A 22,703-nucleotide genomic window follows, 5' to 3' on the forward strand; every position below is an offset into this window, starting at 1 on the left:
AGCTGTTCTACTTTTGCCACCTCCAAAGTAGTACAGAACACTGTGTCACTGCAGATCACTACTTTAGGTTGCCATGGCTGCTGCCTTTGTCTCTCTTCTGCTCTCAGTTCTATGCAGACTACTTTTGTTCTTCTCTTCTTCCAGACACTGTTACTTTTTCTCTTGCATCTACCCAGAACAAAGCAGTTGTTCCACAGCATATGCAAAGAGTACTTACACTACCACTTGTCTATTTAACTCTCAAGGGCAGACTTCATAATATCCTAAAACTTGAGTTGTGAAATGAGTTTTTCCTAACTGAACATTAGCAAGGCTGAACAGGTAGCGATGAGGCCTTTACACTAGAAATTTCCTTTGTCCTCTCAATTCTTTGACACAATGCATATGCTTTTTTGTTTCTTTTTCATCCAAGTTTGTGTCCTGTACTTATACCTCTGATCATTCAGCTCTATTTTGAAACCTCCATCAGTGCATTAAACTGCATTACTGTCATATGCAAGTATCTGGCAGGATGCAACTCCAGCTCACGTGCTTTGTCAAGATCCTGAGAGTGCTCACATGTTTTCATCAGTTTCCAGAGAATCATTTGTAGTGTTTGCAGATTAAGTAGAGACCTCCTTCATGTATTTGAGGAATGCCATGATTTCTGTTGCTACCACTGAAAAGATCTCAGGGTCCCCATCCCTAACATTAAACACTTCAACTGTTTTTCAAGCGTCAAATGAAGACTGAGTGCAGAAACAGCTTGGCAGATTCATCAGTAAATGTATGTTCTTCCCATTCCAATGAGCACTTATTTCAAATAGGGTCAGGCAAAGCATAGATTTCTGCTTGATTCTTTTACCACTTGCAGGATGTTCTTGCTTTACAGAGTATCAGTGGATAAATTAAAATAATTTCTAAGACTTCCTGGTTTTAAAGCTTCTCTCCCTACACTTGTTTTGCATTGTCCATTTTTATTTATCATTTTAGAGTACCTGGATATGCATGCAGGAAGGCTGCAGCATAAGTTTTAATCCAACTGATTGCACTCAAGATATTAAATGAGCTTCCTTTCCTTCCTTTATGCTTATCCTTTAAGCATTAAAAAAATGCTTAAGCAGTAAAATTTTACAAATGCACTAAGGTAATTTATTCAGACACCTTGTATTTGTCAGTCTTGTCTGAACAAAATGAGCTATCAAGAAATTCTTTAAAATTAAAGTTAAAAAAAAATTTCTTCCTATCACAAGATGACTCAGACATAACACTGAAAACTCACTTATTTCTGGGAATAAACAATGCCTGTAGTTGGAGTGAAAATTAACGAGACCACCTATGTTTTGTGTGTTACTACTACAGCTTGCTAGAGTGGTTCGCTGACACACTGTAAACTCGAAGTACCCACACAATAGTTTTAATTTAGACTAGTCAACATTGACTCCAGATTACTATTATTCCAACAAGGATTCCTGGTGTACCAGGACGACCAGCCTCTCCCAAGTTTTTCTAGGCTGATACACCTGCACCTTATAATCTTCTCCCTCTGAATTTATACATCAATACACATCATTATGTACAGCACTATAGGTGTACATGAGCTGGGCTGGGAAAGAACCTTCACCTAGCTACTTTTAGGGATTAATACTATACAGAGAAAGATTTCCAAAGACATCAAATTCTCCTTTCAAAATTCAGCCTAACTCTGTAGTGGGCTGATGCATGGGATTCAAATTCATCCCCTCTTCCACATCACTGCAAGGGACACAGTCCATTCATAAATGTAAATATGAAGTTTTAACCTCATAAATGTTAAAAATTACCATATTAGGAGGTATGGACACAATTCAGATCTCTCACTCACAGCCTCCTGTAATTTCACAAATCAAAGTAGCTCTGACTAAAAGTAACAGCTATACAGAAAAATCGCTCATTGTTAAAAACACAATCAATGCTTACCATTAAATTTTTAAATTTTCTGTTTTCTGCAATGTGGAAAAAGCCATCTCTTGTTAAGATCTTGATGTGTTTCACTTCATTATTGTACCTGTGGGCAATGAATAACTTATGAATATAAATGTGTTTCTAATCAGATGCAATCAATAATTACCTGAGGGCATGCCCCAATAACAACATATGAATAAATTCTTAAGACAGAATGTATATCTGTGCCAAACTAAAGTTGACATCTAATTAACCAAACATATTTATGAAAGTACAGCTGAGAAGGTGATCTGTATTTGCAAAAAAAGTCACAACTAACTGCTCACTTTAACTTGGAAATGTATTTCTTCCTTTTATATTCATGTTGATAAACAACATGAAATCAAACAAGACCCTCAAAATAGTTTGCATCCACAAAATTTATGAACCCACATTTGGTGAAATGTCTGAGATGCAAAGGTCTTTGACAAGTTCTCACTGAAGGCAAACATTCTTATTCACTTCAGAGAAGCAGATTACATTATACTGCAAACGCTTGCTTACTAAACCATATACTAGGCCATAGTTTCTGTAGACCTGTTTGCTATAGCAGCACTATAAAAACCATTGCTACCTTCCTACCATAAATCATGGGTATTTTTGTCAGCAACTTCAGTTTCCTACACTGACTCTCTTAAAGGCTGCATGTGATTGTCACGAACTGCTCATAAACAAGAAACTGTTCATACACTCAAACAACTCGAGTGGGACGCCCTGTGGGCGGGAAGCAGAGTGAGCCCTGCGGAGGTGGGGCGGTGGGCTGGTTCTCTCTCCCTCCCTCCTGTTGTTGCCCAGAGACAGAACTTGCCTAACTGCGCAGGGACAAGACAGAGAAAATGAGAACCACCTTCTGGAACAACCTATTGCACATGTGTAAGAAAGATATATAAAGGCAATACCCCATGTGTGTCTTTGTCGACCCACAACCTATGGACCACACTGGCTACTCTGCAACACTGTGGGATCCAAGGGTGGTGATTCTCTTTTTCCTATCCTCTCCTCCTCTCTCTTCTGTTTCCTCTTTTTGCTCTCTTTCTTTTACATATATTCACGTGTATAAGTTTTGTAGGAGTTGAATTGGGATCCGTTGTTCATTGACGGGTTATTAGGAAAATAGTCCTATTGCCAAAGTGTCTTTATTCGTTCTCCTAAGGGTTATCAGTTGATTGTTGCCAAGTTGTCTCCATTCACTTACTAAAGCGGTCAAAGTCACCAGCACAATTGTTCCTCTGAGTCATTGTGGTGACTCGGCCCACCCTGCGGCTCTGCCGAGCAGAGACCAGCTCTTCCACCAGCACACAGGCTCTCGGGAATTCAAGAATCACCCTCCCACTATGTGGGACAAGACATGATTATATAAACCGAAACAGGTTTTTATTTTCCTTATTCATTTCAAGTATTATCTAGACATAAATGGGAACAGGAAAATTTTCTGTAGGAGATATTATTCCACTTACTTAATACTAATTGCATATTCTCCTGACTCTTTGGTCCTGTGCCGCACCAGGTAAGTGCTATTTACTCTGTTAATAAGTTCACTCTCTGCTTGCAGTCTTTCCATTGCTCCTGCAAACCTGTAACAGAGAACAATAAAAATTTCCTATTATTTTTCGCAAAGCTACAAAGAAAGGTCTATCAAATATGCAATGCAGCATCCCAATATTGTGTATATGATGGGGACCTAAAAATACGTCAGTTACAACTGAATACCACTTCCAGATCTTTGAGTGAAGAATAAAGCATGAAGAAATTCCATGCAGAGGCGGGGATGGAAATTCTTGATTAGAAAAGTACTTGTGCACATGTTGAATGCCTATTAGGAAAAGTACTCAAGACTGAGCATTAGCTGAATAACTACTGGCTTGAAGAGCTCATAAAACTACATGTGTTTCTGAATCATGTGTTGCAAGTGAGACAATAAAACAGTGGTCCAGAACCTTTGAACTTCCCTGAGTTCTAGGGGGATTCATCTTAACAGAGTGGAGAAACAGCCACTGGTAGTACATTAGGTCAAAAAAAGACCTATACAAGAAGTTGGTATTTATACAAACACACTATTTTATTCGGTTTTATAATTATTCATAACTTCTAAAGGCTGAAGTGTAATAGGTAGACTAATCATCTTCAAGAAAAAGAAAAACAAAACAAAACAACAAACAGCCTAATATGTCCAGATTTGAAAGATCTGATGCTAAGAGTTGAAAACTAAGGCAAGTCACTGATGCCTGACTGCATAAGCAGATTTGTGCCCTTCTGCGCTGGTTTGGGTGGAATTTCATAGGATGCTGTCAGCAGACATTTATTTGCAAAACAAGAAGTTAAACTGTTAATTGAGGAAAGTGACCTAACTTCCAAGGAAATTGTGCTTATTTTAACATTTTAAAAAGTAGTCTAAAGGCAGTCAACATCAGAGACCACTACTGTGTAAGATTTCATACTAATCACTACCAATTAGAATGGAACTTTAAATAAAAAATAGTTACTTTAAAAAACACACCAGGGGACATACATTTGAAGTTTATCACAGAATACATGACTTTTTACAGCAAGTTTCAGCCTAAAGTAGTTTTGCAGTTAACTATTACAAATCCTTAGAAGATAAAGATATGCTTTCTTCTAACAAAGTTACAGATAAATGTTAGAATTTGATTTAGAATATCAGTTTTAAATAGTAAACATTCTATTTGGCTTGTTACAAAAAATCAGTATTTGTTTGGATCTGATTCTGATTTCACTTTTGGCAACCTAGAGGAAATCAGAACTCACATCTAAATGACAAAGCATAAAACCAGTGAAAGAACAAAAGTGATGGTTATTCTATTCTCTCGAAATCATCATGTCTTTTCAAGAAGTGAGCTGAATTCCAGCAGAGTTCACACGCTTACATAAGCACCAGACCAGCAGTGGTTGTAGTTTTGATACACTGTCTTTTTATATCTCTAGTGTCTTTTTTATTTTTTAAGGAAATGTAGAATTATTCACAAGACAAGATGTATTTAATATTATTCTTTGTCTTTAGTCACTTAACACATAAGATCATGCATGCTTCATGTTACACTCATCTCTTATTATTCTATTTCAGACCTCTAGAATTAAGCTGCACAGCTACAGACTTGTAAACAAAAAGTCAAAATCATTAAGCCACTATATCAGAAATGCTTTTAGATAATGCAGTGTGTTGATTTCCAAAACCGTTACAGCATGCCTTCTTCTGAAGCCTAGAAAGGTTAAACCAATATAAATTAAATTGTAATGAACACAGTTGTCTTTCTATGACTGCTTCTTTCAAAAAGATTCTTGTAAGACTAGACAGAGACTCACCACAGTTGTGCAGAGTAGTCTACTGGTTTAGGAACCTAGGACATGGAAAGATACAAGAGAATGAGGTCAAGATTTTTTACTAATCAACACAAATTAGGTAGCATTGATCTAATTGTCATCCAAATGAAACAAGTTAAAAGAAACAGATGATCTAATTAAGTCTACAAGTCTGTTTTCTTTTGAAGGAAGTTATAATAAAGGATAAATATTCCGTACCATTCTGAAAGTAGTACTGCTTTGGTGCTGTGACATATGTTTTTTACTTAATAGAACTGTGTCCTGGTTCAGCTAGGATAGGGTTAAGTTTCCCCAGCAGAGAGAGAGGGGGAAGGGATCTCCAGCCAGGTTATTCATACCATGCTGATGTCAGGTCCAGGGGCAGGAACTTTTTTCCTTGGTGGCTTTTGGTGGCAGGAAGCACACGGCAGGTTTGTTCCGTGACCATTGCGGTATTTCTTTGTATATCTTTTGTCTTATTCACTGTTATTGCTGTTTATTGTTGTTATCATTGCTACTGTTGTTGTTCAGATTGTTTATCACACTGTTGTATGAAATTTCTTCTTATTTTAACCCGGGGTTTGTGCCTCACTTCCAGCCTGACTGGCTGAGGGTGGGGAGGGGCAACGGCAACGTGGTCTCCAGTCCCGGCAGGGCTTAAACCAGCACAAACTGTTAAAGCTTTTCTGACAGTGCCTACATTCAAATTTCATAAATGAACTAGCCCAATATGACATACTGTTGAAAAACATCAGTACAATTAAAAATGTGCAATAAATTTAAAATGTGGAATAAATTAAAATGTGGAATAAATTTACAGTAATGTATAAAATTAACTTCATGTTTTCAGGATTGTATGACCTTAGAAAGACTGTCTACTAGGAAATACAGTATAAAATCTTCTGAGAGTGTTGAGGATAATCCATAGATTGTGTGGTATGACATCATTCACCCCTTTGTATTTGACTTGGTTAACTCTTGTAATGAATTTTAACAAGTATAGAATTTGATTCTCAAATTCAATTTAAAAAATTAAGGAAGTTACAATCAGTTTGCAAAATTGATGTTATATGTATATATAAACATATGCACAGATAATATTTATACATGCACAAGGTGCACCGTGTAACAATCCCCATGAAAACCAGCATTTCATCTTGACCATCTCCCACTGGCATAGGATACTTCAGTATTATCCTACTTTTCTTAAACAACGTGTGAAACTTGCAAAGTGCTGAAAAATTTTAGTGGAAGCTTAGCATACATCTTTCATACTTTTAAGCTATATCATATATTCTTAGATTACTGAATGATTATTTTTTTCCTTCCAGTAAAACCAAACAATGTTTTACTCTTTTCTGAAATTTAACAGGGAAAAAATTACAGTAAAGTTCTTCTCACATTTTTTTATTCATGATATATGGAATGTCTTCAACAGAGACTTCCAAACACAGATCTGCTCGGGAAGATATTACTATACAGGCCTACAAACAACATCAGTTACGGTTCCCACTAACTTGACATCAAGTATCAAACTCTGACCTCTATCAAGTCTCTAGATCTGATCTTGAAATAAACTCCAGTAATGGGACAAGCCTTGCCTCCCAAAAAAACCAAACAAACAAAAACCACAAGAAAACCAACACAAAGCCCCCACCTCCCTGCATACTTAATCACAGTATTCTGCAGCTAAATTTGCAAGAGTCAAGTAATGCAAAATTTTTGTGTTAACATGTCCAAAATGCTACAGTATATTTCAGCAATATTGCTGAGGTACCAACAGGCAGCTTTTGAATGGAAAAAGCAGAATAGGAATCTATAATGCGATTACTGAACCAGGATATTGTTAACTAAATGCCAGCAGACAGCTGAGTTGAGGGAATGTACAGGGGAATATGATTTTTACAACCACTTGTGTGGGTAACATATCTTGCAACCTCCTCAAAAAAGCATGGTTACCAGAATGTAAAATTACTAAATTATTGAAACAAGTAAGAATTGTTATAATTTCACCATTTTAAGGCTCTTCATGGTAAGAAGCCTCAACACTTGTTATATAGTGCACTTACTCCAAACACCTCACTTAAAACACTGGCTAAGTATATTCTTAGTTAACTTCTTTACTGAAAACGCTTTCAAAAAAACTTAATTAGGAATTAAATTAGTATTTCTCCTAACTTCTCTTTCTCCACAGAAGTAAACAAAACTGCTCAGGTTTTTGTGATAGGATTGGATTTTGGCTAACTTTAAATTTACTTAGAATGTAACTTATGTTTCTGTACTGTTTTTATTTCCATGAACCAAAATTTGCAGAGTTCCCAAAGCTCTGCTTACTGCCTTTGACATAACACTCACTCAAACTAAATACATAACCATTTACTCAAATGCTGCTCAACACAAGATTTTTTATGATAAATTTCTGATTTTTATGGGACAGCTCAAAACCCACATTTTTTCTAAATAACAAAGCAGACACTAGTGTGGAACACATTAAAGTTCTCTGTGATAAAACTAAAGTCACATGTTCTGCTTGCAAAACAGTAAATCTATCCAGATGTTAAAACAGTCATTAAATTAATCTAGTTCTTGAGACAGAAAAAAGGAAACATGCATTACTCCCAAACAGTATTTTTAGTGCCAGTGGTATGCAAACCCCTTTGAAGTGTAGGGGGCCTAACACAGCCAGATACTACCACAGGCAGCAGCAGTGGCTCTTCACATACCTGCAGCTACTGATATTGCTACTTGGGCACCTCTGTTTGTAATGGTGAGACTTGGAAAAAAGTTATCAGATTATGAATATGCTGACAAAGAATTCCTATGAGACAGTTCAAGGCCAGCTAGGCACTTACAGAGTCTTTCCATGTTGTGAGATGTTTCAGTAATACATTTCATATACAGAAGAACTGACCTTTAATGATTTTACTATACTCTATAGGACTAATTCAATAACATGCATTCTAACAGCAGCAGGAAAAGAAAGAATAGTTAAAAAAATAATCTTAATTTGTCAAGTAGTCCTACTATGTCAGAAAGGATATAAAAATTCAGACAGTTTATGTCCATTCTTCAGAATAGTTAAACAATAGATGAGCAGTCCTTTTCATTAATTTTGAATGGACAGATATGTATATAACGAGTGTTGTGCACTGTCATGAAACAGAGTAAAATCAAACGTTATTCCAGAAGCTCCTGGTTCATACTGTGCTATGTATCCAATGCATCAATAGAAATGTGAAAACTAGAGGAAATCTAGGAAGAACCAGATAGTACTCATATGGTGCAGAAAATGTCTACAGACTATACTACTTACTACAAAGAGGAAAAAATTGTTTATAGGTACATCTGTGAGAAGTCTGGAGTAGAGATATTCTGAAGCTCAGCAGTTTTTCATTCAATATTCATTCCTAAACTCTTTTGATGTATGTATTTTATGCTGTTTCTGGGCATTTTTATATCAGCTGGTTGTAAAGACTGTTAGACTTAATAATCACAGTAAAAGTTATACCATGTTTAAAAACTGACAGATGTTTCAGTATATTTAACAACATCATTTATCATAATAAGATGTTTGTATTTCATCCTTCCAAGTTAACAGTGGTGAAGCATCAATTTATCTTTTTGTTCTGATCATGACACCAGTTGGTAACATTTCATGAATAATATTTATTCATTCTGTAACACTGCATTATTTTCAATATTCCTCTAACCAGTATATTTTAAGTTTAGCAGAAAGCTTTATCACTAGAAAGGAATCTTCACAACACCCCAGCAGCATTTTTCCTAATGTTGGATATCCCACTTCCTCTGCTTTAAAGTATAGTGGTCGTTCCTGAACTGCTGCTACAGTTGCTGTCAATGACACTACGCAACGACTGGGTGGCTCCAAGAACCTAACACCAATAGACAACAGGTACTGCCTGTGTCCAGGACAGTGACACTACAGCATGAGAAATCCACAACTCTTAAAACAAATAAGGGGTGGAGGGAAGAAAGCTAAGTTCACGTAACATTTTCATCTTTATTCCAGATCTGTTCTCTCACCCAACCTAAAATACCTTGTGCCTACAAATATAGTGTACTAAGGATGACTCAAGATATCTTAATGTATTTATAGTCTTTATGATCACACATATATTTGTTTTAGAAACTAAGGCACAATATAAGCCTTAAAGGCATACCAAAATGCAGCCACTAACAGCTGATTCCACCTACTTACAAACTATTTAAGTGGCATATCTTGATTGCTGTAGTGAAAGCAATTCTATTAATAAGTCAAACTGTTGTGAATCAAGTTAAAGGTAGTTAAAGCTGTCTTAAATCAAAGTAAGGAATATGATTCATCACTGGTTTTATAGGTTTACATCAATTAATCTCAGAGACATGCAGTGATCCGATGCACAGTGTTACAAAAGGTTGGGAATGAAGGAGCAAGCGTACATTATATTAAGGCATCATCACATCTGTAAACAAAACTCTTGAGTACATATTATAAAATATTTTTTCTTACTGTTGTACTGAACTTTTCTAGACTGAGAACATTCTTGTGTGAAATAAAGGTAGGTAAAAACCTACAGAGAGAAGAAATTTATCAAGTAGCCTGAATGCAAGGTTTTATATTAGCTTTATGCATTTTTAAACTACTTACTGTGTAATCCCTCTCTCTAACTCAAAGTGACTGAAGAACAGATTAGAACCACAGCATTCTCACCTTACTGCTGGTGAAGGAAGGTAGTGCACTTTCCCATAAAACTTGTTTGTTCTATACTCTGGAAACTCTTCAGACAGTTCAATTTATTAATACTCCCAAAGTTAAATCTGCCTCCCAGACATGTTTTCTTGACATGTCCTATTTACAGCTGATAACCAAAAGCATTAGAATGCTATATTTTAAGCAATATTGAACATACCATGAAAACACAAAGGAACTAGAAACAGTATGATTTTCATAAGGTAAGATTAATAAAGCAGTGGTATGAACTAGACAGTTTTCCTGTAATATGACAAACAGAATTAAACAATTGTACTCACACACGGGCTAGGCTTTACTGCATCACTTGGGAAGAATCCAAGCTCTCCTGTTGTTAGATTTCTGCCCTAGAAAAAAAACCCAAAATTTTCCATTTTTGCAACATAATGGGGATTAATAGTAAATAATAATACATACATTGTTCTAAATCTTTGTGCAAGTATATCAAAGAGTCTTTAAAATAAAATGCTGTTCTAAAGTGTTAGTCAACAGTTGTGCGGGTTGTGTTGTTTTGTTGTGGGTTTTTTTCTTTAATTTATACAACTAAGAAATAATTATAGCCAATACACCTGGGAGCTCTGAGAGATGAGATGCAAGAAGGGGGTTGTTCAGAGCCTGGGTTGTGATTCCCAGTTCTGTCAATGTCTGCCAGTGTCTGATATTTTCATTAACGTTAATTATGTCCTTTTAAGTTACTTCCTCCTCAGCTGGCATCACTCTAGTGAGAGCTGACACACTGCAACATTACAGATCCCCAAAATGACTACAGCACCATGCAGCAGCAGCTGCAGCACCTGAGTAATCACTCTAATTCCAGTGGGAACTTAGGGCTAACAATCAGCCAATGTGGACAGAAAGTTCTACAGTCAAGGTTTCCATAAATTATGCAAATTATTTGAAATAGGATGGACACGAGAATACTAACAGAATTACAGATTAACTCTCTATGATATCTTCACATGTTGTAGATGCAACTGGGGGACCCGCTGCAGAAAAGCATCCAGCACATCCTAAACTGAGCCTTTTATGCAACACAACTGCTGCCCCAAAGATGCAGGGCCACCAATTTACTCTGGGTCAGAAGTGACCTGATGATGACAGAGGCATGCTTCAGCAGCTCACAATTCACCACCAGGCTCTCCTGAAGAAACACCTCCTCAGCCAGACAGAACAGCAAAATAAAAACACCTTTCTAGCCCCAGTAAGCTGTGACCATGCCGACCACATTTTCCAGAGCAGAACAGACCACATAGATAAAAATTTCTAAATACAGATACGCAAAATGAAGGCATCAAAATGTATATTTTGGCAAACAAATGTTTTCATTTAACAGAATTTTAAGAGTCCATCAATGTCTAACTTCCATCAAATTTAATACAGACTGTAAGCATAATACACTATCAGCACTTGGCAATGAGAGTAAGCATCAGTACTTCACAAGCATTGTAATCTTGAAAATTACACTTTTTTTTATTTTTGATAGCATACCTGCAACATAAAAAATTCAAAGGGGAAAAAATGCTTCAGAAACAGACATAGAATTTCTTCAGAGATTTAGTTAATTTGGTTTCTGTTATACCAAATGTGTAATTGTACCCTAATACCACCACATAAAACAGAATTCAAGGATTTCAAACAGTCTAGAGCTGAATGTAAACGCGAGAAATAACAAGGGTTTATGAAAAAATGAAAACATTCTTTGATTGTGATATCCCAAGCACAATAAATGAGTGCATCATTTTCCTAAGGTGATCATTATGCAGTTTATCACATACAGATCATAACCCCAGTAACTGCCATCTTTACCAAATATACAGAGAAGTGCAGAGGAGTTAGAGAGAAAAGCCATTAAGCAGTATTTAAACTACAATATGCTGAATAGCGATGGTATTAAAAAAAGAATTATGTGCAAACAAGTAACAATCTTACAAATCTGAACCTGTGTTCAGCACAGCTTCCTTGCTCTCTTTGCCACTATCTGCTTGAATACAGGTTACCCTTTGCATCCATATATTCTATTTATTCCCAAAACATTAATCCCTCTGAAGTACAGACTTCATCTACAAGCAGAGCTCTGACACAGTTTCCCATCTAAGTAATACTTATGATACTCATCTTACCTGAATAACAAGTGGTATCACTCAGAAAGACCAGCCACTGAATAAAATACATTAATGAGAAAAAGCATTTTGAAGGAACATAACTGAACATTAGTTTTGTATGTGCCCACACACCATTGTTATTCACAAGAAATATTTATATGAAGTGAAAGAAGCTGAACAAGATGACACATCATGCAACATACGTCCACAACATCTAGAAAGAAGCCAAGATGAAAATTTGATGAGCTCAGGGACAGACTCCTGTGTTACCTTCTGAAAGTGCAAAAAGGGACATAATTTCAAATGTTCAGTAGCATTTCATAATGTTTATAGTGCTTTCTCCTGCAAGTCAGAAATACAATCTGGATACTTATAGGATTATCTCTTACTCTTCTTCCAGAAATGTATTTTCATGAACCAAAATCCAGAATGAAAGCTAGCTTTGATTTGCAGACATTTAAACAATTCTATCTGCATTGAATTATACCAAACTGAGCTGTTCCATCTCTAATAAAAATTAAAAAAATAAAGCCATATTACAGCCACTGAAGAAACTGTAGCATATACAGAAAGATCAGACCATGAGACAATGTGATGTAGAGCCAACATTACACTACCTGGCTTAGAAACTGCTAGCAGTACACAGTGATATGAATCTCAGCTTAAAAACCCAGCGGAGCAGCAAAGATCATGAGATTAGTTGTGGTCAGTACTAGTTAAATCATTATCACAATGCAGACATTATAATGTATATGCATTGCCAATAAGGAAACTGAACTGCAATCCACAGACTTTCATTTTAATATTCTGTAGGTAAGAAGTCAATGGCACTTGCAGCAAAAAATGAACCATCTGGAGGACACTGAACTTTCATTGAAATGAAGTGGTGAGAAATGTTGTCACCAGTGGACAGACTTAGAAGAGAGGTACAGCATTAAGCAATACTCTTTGCCCAAGCAACAATCCTACAACAATCCCTTAGATGTCATCACTTGCTGGAAGATCCTTTTCGGCACAGATGTGTCGCTTTGCTGGGCTAGGAGAGGCTACAAGACAAGTATGCATGCTATGAACAGTAGACCAAAACCAAAGCAAAAGCAGCAGTAGAGAAGTCACACGGACACACTTTCATCACACAAAATATACCCAAGTACTGTGACCAGTGCAAAACTTTGCATTTTCAGGAATACTATGAATGTAACAAGCACTAAGACAAACCAAGAAAGGCTTTGTCTTCTGAAGACAAGCTTCACATGCGGTAACCGCAGATGGCTTTGTTAGTTAAATAAAAGCAAATCCTTAAACAGAACAGGGTTTGATTTATTATACATTGCTGAAGGGAAACCGTTCACTTTAAAATGCTCTGTCAATAATGAGCTCATATGAATAATTTGATAATGTCCTTAGAAATCCATGTTATCCTATACTTTAGAAATCCTAGCTAAATTCATCAAGGCTTGGTGCCATCCATACAAAAAACCATGACCTGTTGTTAGGTGATTATTTCAAAATTTAAGATCTATCCATCAACTCATTAAAAGCAAAATTATTATGCCACCATACTTCACTTCTACTAATCATTTCTTTCTACCTTATGTTTCCTGCTTGCTAACTGCTTATTGTTTGATGAGCAAGCATTTCCCTTGAACACTGCCCTATAATGCCTTACGGTCATTATAAAAGAAGAAGCTTTTATAATGGACAGAACTAGTTTTAAAATACGTATTATGTATATACTATTACATTGTATTTCTAAATCATTGTATTATATATTAAAATATATATTATATGTATGTGTGTATACATATTCATATATATTTAAGGGCCAATTAAGCCCTTCAGTCCATTTCTTTCAATGACAGTCTCAGCAAGACTAGAAGCTGATTCAGAAATTTGTACCTGTTTTAACAAAGGAGACTTTCTGAAATCACTTGACACATTTGCTCTAAATTTCCAGACTGCTGCCTCCTATTTAGCTATGCAATGCCCATTAACTTCATTGGGCATGCACAGAACTAGAACTCCAGGACAGCTAAAATTTATAAATTATCATGACCTTCATCCATTTTCATTTTGTTTACTGCAAAATGTGGTAAAAAGAGGAAGGAGGCAGATGAAAAATTACAAACCAAATTACGAACCAAAAGGAAAAAAAGGCACTTTTACACTGCTGTCTCTCCAATGTTTCAATTTTATATCATATTTACAATATACTTAATACCTTTTGGCTGTTTACATCAAAACCATTAACTACTGAAGCATAAGAATGAACATCTGTAATGGCTATTACTTGATATGGGTTTAATCTGCATCAAAGAAAATCTGGTTTGGAAAAAGGAAAGAATCAGTCCAGGAAATATCTGTATTCTTCTGGCGTATCTGAGAAACATAATTGCCTGAGGATGGCAGGTAATTGCAATGCAAACCTGTGAAACTAGAATTACATTATATCTTATGGTAGGCATTGCGGCACCCCTGAAAGCCTACCCTCAGGTTAAGCAGGTACCAATTTACTCAAACCAAACTCAGAAGAGGAGAGAAATATTCACATCTATAATAAAAATCTGACTAAATCAAAGCTGCACTACTACTGCTGAAACAACCAGCAGTGCTCTGGTTAAGGTAGCTGACATTTCCATTTAAAAAAACAAGTTTTCTCCTTTCTGCACCCCCAGCCTCTCTTCCTTTTCTTATTTCATTCTGCAAGTGATGTTAGATGAGCACCAGCTAGGCAAGCAGCATGGGTCTTCTAGTCCTGCACCTTGACTGCGGAAAGAATAGTAGGCATGCACAAGGGGATGCATGAGTATCAGCATAAGACTATCCTTCGCTTTATATGCAACCAGGTGGTTACTGGGGAGAGTAAAATAACTTGTGACAGTATCAAACCCCCTATATATTACACATTCTCTTTGATGAAAGCTTAGGTATTGGATGATACCAGTGAAGCAGAAAGCAAATTCACACAATTCAGAAATGCTTATCCCAGCCATCTTACTGTCTTCTGCGATTGCTCAGTTTGCCAACCAGAAAGCATTTGCCATTTCATAAAGAAAAAAACCCATACTTCTGTTTTCCAGACTGCATAACAGGTAGATTCGTATGTGTGTATTGTCTTGAATTACTACAGAACTTACCACAACAATTGCTATACGACCATTCAAATATTAACTTAATAGAATTTTAACATCTATCAAAACACATTTGACTGCACTTAAGCTATGGCTTAAGCATTGCTTAGTGACTTGTAGGGTTTATGTGATGTACCATAAAGAATGAAAAAATTATATTTAAACCACACTCTTCTGTATTATAAGCACTTGAATTTTTTAAACTGAGCAATGGTCAACTTAAAAATCCACATTCTAATATTAGTCTTGTAGGTCAGCTGTAAATTACTCTAAAGCACCTCGAATAAAACTTACAGATTTTAATATGAATTGTATTTGCAGGTTTTTTCCTTAATATGCATTTTAAAATGCAGATGTCATTACAAGACTCACAAAAAATCTGTATTAAGCAGTCTGTGCCAAGACAGCTTGCGAGAAAAAAAAATTTCCTGAATGATGCTAATGGAGATGACAATTTCCATTAAGATTCAAATCTATTACGAAGGCTGGGGAAAAAGCCTCACACACTTCCCAGTTTTTGCTAGTTAAACACAATGAGATTCTATCTAAATTCTTCAGCATGATAGGTATGAATAACATCTAAGACAAATTCCAGTAGATTGAGTTGATGAATATATATGAACATGGCAACAGAATCAGTTCCACCAGATGCCAATAATTCTGGGTTGTACTAATTGTATTAGTCAGATGATTACCTTCCATCCAGTCCCAAATCAAGAGCGTGCTTCAAGCACTTCTCTGGATCAGAACGCAAAACCTTGCAGAACCAAGCCCTACATATAAAGGTATATAGGCCAAAACCTGCCAACCAACGTTTGAATCTATTTTTAGTGATGTGAAATATATATGGTCTGCTAAATAATAGGTTTGGGGAGGACTGGTTTGTTTGTTTGGGTTTGGTTTGGGGAGGTGGTTACGGTTATTTACACATTTTTAAATTGATAAAGCATTTCTATTTTTTATGACTTCCCCAGGTTAAATGTTGTTCATCATGATGCAGTGACATTGGAACAGAGTTCACTGATTGAGTCCTGAAGAGTTTGGAGAAGATTCAATCCTAACTGAAGCCAGAAAATAAAAAAAACCCATATGACCTAAATCATACAACAGGCAAAACAGTTTTTATAATTATAATGATCAACTTATAGCCAAAAAAAAAAAAAAAAAAAAAGGAAAAAAAAATCATTAAGACAAACACAGGAACAACAATTCAAGGCAGTGACGGATGCCTCCCAGTTGTTGTTCTATTAATATCCTGAAAGTTCTTCTATTTAACTCTATTTCCATTTATCCAATAATATCAGCAGTACACAGGATTCTAGTAAGAACAATTAACAATCAAGAAAAATGAGACATCCTTTAATGCATTTATCTTAAAGTGAATGCAAGACAGCATTTTCAATCTGTTTATAGCTCTCAATTTCAGTAACAGTGGTGATGTGAATCACATGATACTGAGTTTTGCCATCAATAGAATATACTTTTTTCATGTACATAAAAAAACTGTGCTTAACTGACTAGAGAGGTCATCAAGAAGTTTAGGAGAGGTTTTGCAGAGGTCTTTCTCTCCCCTATAAATCTAGTATTTGTAACTGGGTTTTGCCAGTATAGCTTTCAGTTCTGCTATGTTAGAGAAGCAGTGACTGAAAATTCACAGGACTTTTTATTAAACTCACTGTTTATGTGCCAGACGCTCTCTTAAGTCTTTACAATTTCACTAGAAGGATTGTTATCAATGCTATGTTCTTGCAGATTTATTCACCAGGACTTTAACGCTGCAAGAATGAAACTTTACGCAACATAGAAACTACTGGCAATTTAAAAGTAAAAACGGTTGTATTAGACATTTATTTTGGGTAAAACACAAAGATATTCTTTTGTTGTTGAAAAAGTAAAAAAGTTACAGAGTAATATATTGATAAGAATTTAGTATCTGGAACTAATGGAATATAGCCATTTGCTAAATGATACAATACCTGCCAAAATAAGCTATGTGCATCTCCTCTAATTAGTTCAATAGTGTCCCCAATCTGGATGTGCAATGGTGGACCATCTTGAGCCGCTGGCTGTGGTATCCCATTGTAGTTTCGAATTACTTGCATTTTTGGTAAACCTGAACAAATAAACAAAATGTAAGTCAGCATATATTTTTAGTTAATGAGAATTTATAAAACCTGAAGACCACAAAAGCAATCAAATAGACACTGTCTTTAATACGCACCTAAGGCACTAAGGCAGTGCCTTAGTATTGTACCATGTACAACCTAATACGAAATAACTATTTTGAAATAACATCTTTGTTCTCCCTTCTTCTTGGGGTAGAGTGGATTTCATGTCTATGGAGGTTCTTTCCTCTACACATGAACTCCTGGTTCTGCATTAAGGTTCAAACATTAATGCTATCTTTGTAGTCCAAGGCAAAAATTGTGATGAACTAGTATTAAAGACTCAATATGGATAATCTCATCGGTTTTCTATCAGTAAAGCCTACTGCTGATGTGAACGTGTCCAAAAGAATAAGGATGACAATGAAGTCTTGCAGGCTTCTTGTAAGACTTTTTCTCCTTTTTTTTCTTTTTTTTTTTTTTTTTTGGTGGGGGGGGGAGAGTGTTTTTAAAATTTTCATGTTTACACAATATTTTTAGATACACATAGCAAAGCCTGGATCAATTTAAGGTTTCATTTTCAAGACAAGAACTCCAGCTGCAAACCAGTCCTTCCATGTCAACACTGGGTGCATCTAAACAGCTGATTTTTAGTATTTTTTTTTAAGGGAGCAATCCACTTTTTCAGATACAGAATATTCCCCCAAAGATTAGTCTGTCTGTACAAAGAATTAAATCACTGTTTATAACTACAGTTCAAGAGCCCTCCATAAGCATGTATCAAATGGAGGGCAGAAAACTGTGGGTACTGTAACTCCATGTTCTTATAACTGTAATGGTATTTTAAAAAACAACAACAACAAAAAAAACCACTTAAAGCATTATGGACAGCGAGTGTATTGCACTAAAAGAGCATGCTGTGATATTACAAGAATATTTGAAATCAAGTGAAATACCACCCACTCTATATACAAACATAGTAAAGACTTAAAAAGTTTTAGAAAAGCATTTTTTCCACTTTTTATACTGCCAAGGAAAGCTTCACTTTAACAGAAGCAATCTTTTTTTATTTACTCTCCCTCTATCTTTAAATAAAAGTTTATATAATAATTTCCCTGGTTTTGACTGCACATGGGATGTTAAAAAAACGCTGCAATTAAGGGGGCATATGCATTTATAAACTTAACCAGAAAGTTTTGGGTTAAGTAAGATTCTGTAAGAATGTATATTAATGAATACGAATAGAAGTGAAAGCATGCAAAGTCAAGGTTGCTGGGCTGCTGTACTTAACCAGTTTCTTGCCGGAGAGTCATAATTAATTCTAACAAGAAAGGATCAGCAACCCTACAAAGGACCTATTTCTATTACAAGATCACTACTGTAATTTAAGTGGCAAGAAATACAAATATCTATGACCTCCTCTAAACTGTATGAAACATGAGATTACCTTCAATAATTACTACTCTCTGTATTTAAGAATCCAAAGTGCTGATGAAACACTGAGCAAAGTAACACCAGCTCTTACGTTACTCAACCCAAATGACACCCTAACTTTTACTATTTCTTCAAGTTATCTGGCATACTTAAAATGAGCACCTAATTATTAGTAAGCCATTATTCCACTTAGGTAAATACTAGACTTTGCTTTATTTCTCAGCTGAAGGCTGTCATGCTTTCAAATACTGATTCAATATCAACAAATGTTGCATCTATGGTGTGGCAAATAGAAGGAATGCTGCATATAGTATCTCCTCAAAGCTGACAACTTTGTCCTAATGCAAAGGAACTCCCTCATCACAACATAAATGATAGTTCTGCATATGTGGTAAACTGTAAGCATACGCTCATCTTGGAGACATACCTGGAAGTCAAAACAAATGCACAAAAAATTATTCATGTTATGAAATCTTGTATCGTGTGATTTAGTTTATCACATTTCTAGTGTGTTGATATAATATACTTAAAACACCACTTTTGTTTTGACTGCATCAGAACATAATCAAGAAATCTCATGCACTTTTCAGTACAAGTCCTGGGTTATTTTAAAGATTCTGTACTGCTGAAAATATTAATTACAAACATGTGTAAAATGACTTCGTATTTATTTTTTACTGGTAATTATGATTATTGGCATCTCTGAAAACCAGGCCAAGAGAATATTGGGGGGGGGGGGGGGGGGGGAAGAAAAAAAAAAAAAAAAATCACACTGTGTCAACTAGCAGAATTATTCAAAAGGTAATACAGAATTTATCATATTAAAACATCATGCCTAGAATACTTGCATATAATTCAGTAAGCTTAATTCTGTAAAATCCTACAGTAATTTTGATTATAAAACTCCCTTGGCAGATACAATGTTGGAAGACTTGATCTAACACCTTGACATCACTAGAAATAATCCTATTCATTTAAATAGCCTTTCAAGTTAGGGTATTAGTCTTAACAGAGTTCATTATTTTGCTTTGGATCACCTCTTAAAATTTCTTTGCCATAATGCCTACAGAAACTGTGACAACTACGGTGTTGATGTGCTACAGCTGTTCTCTACTATAGTGACCAATAAAGCTTATTCTTCTACTCTAATTTTACTACCTATTTTTATCCGATTGTTGTCTTTGGTCTACTTAGGAGTTCTTCATATTCAGTATTGTCTTTGCTATGACTACACACTGCCTACCACAATATATACACACTATCACTAGACCTACATAAACCAGCATCTGGAGGAAGAAGGATACATGGCTAAGATCCTCATACATTGCAATAATACAGAAGATTATTGTGATTTCATTAATTACTGCATTACTTTCTTTCACCCCCTTTAGTAATGATACTGTGTGCTATCTTCAAGGCCACTGATCAAAGATGCAGGTATAAACAAGGGAAATTATTTTCTGGTGCTAATTATTTTAGCACACATTAGATTTTATTCAGATTCTGATAGTACTTTGTACCTCAAAGTACAACAAGTAAGGGTAAATTTATTCTCTAACAACAGGAGTGTCTGAGTCACAGAGAATATATTCATTTCAATATCAGCAATACCAGACAAGTGTAGACAGCCTGTACTGATCAAAGATACAGAAGCAGTGAACATGCAACTAATGTGTTTTCCTTGTTCTATGAAAAGATCATCAAAAGGACCTATCCCTGTTACATGATTTTAAACACTTTTTAAAAATCACTTTTACCAGGAACAAAAGACTAAATAAAATCTCTGGATCAATCAATCAGAAACAAGCACATACTATTCTGGAATAGCTGTTCTTCTATAGATAAATGTTCTTCTCACAGAGCTTTCCTGAAATCACCATTAAGCACGGAGGAAATAAATGAGGTACAGAAAAGTTATTAAAGAGTCAAAAAGCTCCAAACAGAATACTCAACTTGCTTTTCACCATGTAATTACAGATTTGATAATAGTAGCTCAAAAGCAGTTTAGCAGAATAACACACACTGAGATGCTGTACATTTAACTGGACAGATTCTGCTCAGCCCTTCACCTCCTAAATCTATACAAAATACACTGGGGTGTGATGGATAAGTCCCATTCATTATTATCGTAGAAAACAGTTCACACTATCTTTCATCTGTTTAGGAAGCTTATCCTAAAACTAATTTGTTTGTTCCTATTGTTCATTTTAGAACTTCATTCTCTGAGCATTTAGAATCTTCTTTCCAGTGTAAATTAATTCATGGCCAACTTATATCCACCTAGAGGCAACAGTCTGAATAGTTCTTTCCCCTGTCTGCATTTATCTTCATAATATAGTTGTAGAGAGCAATTATATTCCTTTTAACCTTTATTTTGCTATGCTCAACAAGCCAAGTCCTTTTAGCCTCCTCTCATAACAGAGCAATTCCTCTGAGGCAGTATACCAACTGCTTTACTGAACTTCAGACAAGATCTGGAATATTTTCCTTGTCTACCTTCAAATTTCATTCTTAATTGACACATGGATTCATCACAATATACTCATTAAGAATCCTGAGTACTTACTGTAATGTAATAATGCAGACAAGAAAAAGTGGTATGATACAGAAACCTGAAATGTTTTAAGTGTAATTATAGATTATTTCTGAAGAAACAGTAGAGAAACATTATTCATTAATGACTAAAATGTGCAATATGATCAGCATTAGAGACAGTGCCATTGCAATGTACATAGCTGCAGTACTGAGAGTATCTGACAACTGCAGAAAACTTCTGGAAACGTATCTGCCACAAAAATGTTATTCATGAATATGTTTAAAAGCTGATAAAATTCCAACACAAGGGACAAGGCCAGGATTTCAGCCACGCGTTATTATAATTGTCAAAAATCTCATTGGCTTCCATGAGGTTAGATTTCCACATGACTGAAAGCTTTTATCAGGAAGCTTTCTAATTTAAAGATGGAAAACCTGCTTGGCAGTTTCCAACCTTGAAATCAAAAGGCAAACTGATCCAGTTATTCCACTAATAAATAGCTGAAATTCACTTAACTTGAAAACCAGGAAAACCCCCAAATTCCCAGAAAAGTCTTCATAGCCAAGCTCCGGATCACAGACCTAACACAAATTGATGATCTAAGCTTCAACTGTAGCTCATGAGAAAAGCAGAAAGCATGCTAGCATCAGGGTTTACAAAGTACCAATTTGGCTACATTATAGAAAAATAAAACCTTTCATAAACAATACCACACATTTGAGTATTTAATCTCATAGTTATGAGTCAAAGAAGGAGGTCACATTTTAAAATTAACATAGCACATAATGTTAGAATACCCATTATATATATGAAATAAAAACATACAAACTCCTTACAGCAGCTCTGCATTTATGAATGGCGCTGAATGATCCTCAGTTTCATGCAGAAATTCAAAAATGGTATTTTTTGCTAACAACATGCATAATGCATATCCTATGATGACCTCTATCTGTCAGAATTGATTCCAGCATCTCTTATTTCCAAGCAACACAGAATATGGTTTACACTTTGGTCAGGGATCATTTTAACATACAGAATAATGACATCAAGTCTGAACCAGGGTTCAAGAGTGAATCTGTTGATATACTATATACTGTTAGCAAAAAGACCTAAAACAGCTTTGTCTGCATTAAACAGCCATAGCTAGTTAATATGAGTCAGGAAGGAAGACTTTCTTTATCTCCAGGCAAAATATAGCCTAGTCACCAAATATTTCTAACCCAATCCAAAACCCACTAATGTAGTAGAAGAAAGCCTCCTGATGACTTCATTAGGATTTGAATCTGAACAGAATTTTAGACTGACAAGGTCACCTCACAATGTTTCCAGAAACTCAGCCCAATGACATTTGCCTTTCCTATAGGA

General features: G+C 35.6%; 1 protein-coding gene across 6 annotated transcripts in view; it reads right to left on the reverse strand.

Moving 5' to 3' along the window:
- Positions 1-22,703, reverse strand: part of VAV3 (vav guanine nucleotide exchange factor 3) — a 172,993-nt gene that overhangs the window by 17,123 nt on the left and 133,167 nt on the right. For all 6 annotated transcript variants that reach the window (XM_074906706.1, XM_074906705.1, XM_074906704.1 and 3 more), the window contains 5 exons: positions 17,240-17,376; positions 10,312-10,377; positions 5,284-5,318; positions 3,420-3,536; positions 1,939-2,026 (listed from right to left, as the gene is read on the reverse strand). In XM_074906706.1, the coding sequence (XP_074762807.1) occupies positions 1,939-2,026; positions 3,420-3,536; positions 5,284-5,318; positions 10,312-10,377; positions 17,240-17,376 (443 nt within the window). The remainder of the gene's footprint in view (positions 1-1,938; positions 2,027-3,419; positions 3,537-5,283; positions 5,319-10,311; positions 10,378-17,239; positions 17,377-22,703) is intronic.

The sequence above is a fragment of the Athene noctua genome, chromosome 5 (assembly GCF_965140245.1).
Source record: "Athene noctua chromosome 5, bAthNoc1.hap1.1, whole genome shotgun sequence".
Classification (NCBI taxonomy): Eukaryota; Metazoa; Chordata; class Aves; order Strigiformes; family Strigidae; genus Athene; species Athene noctua.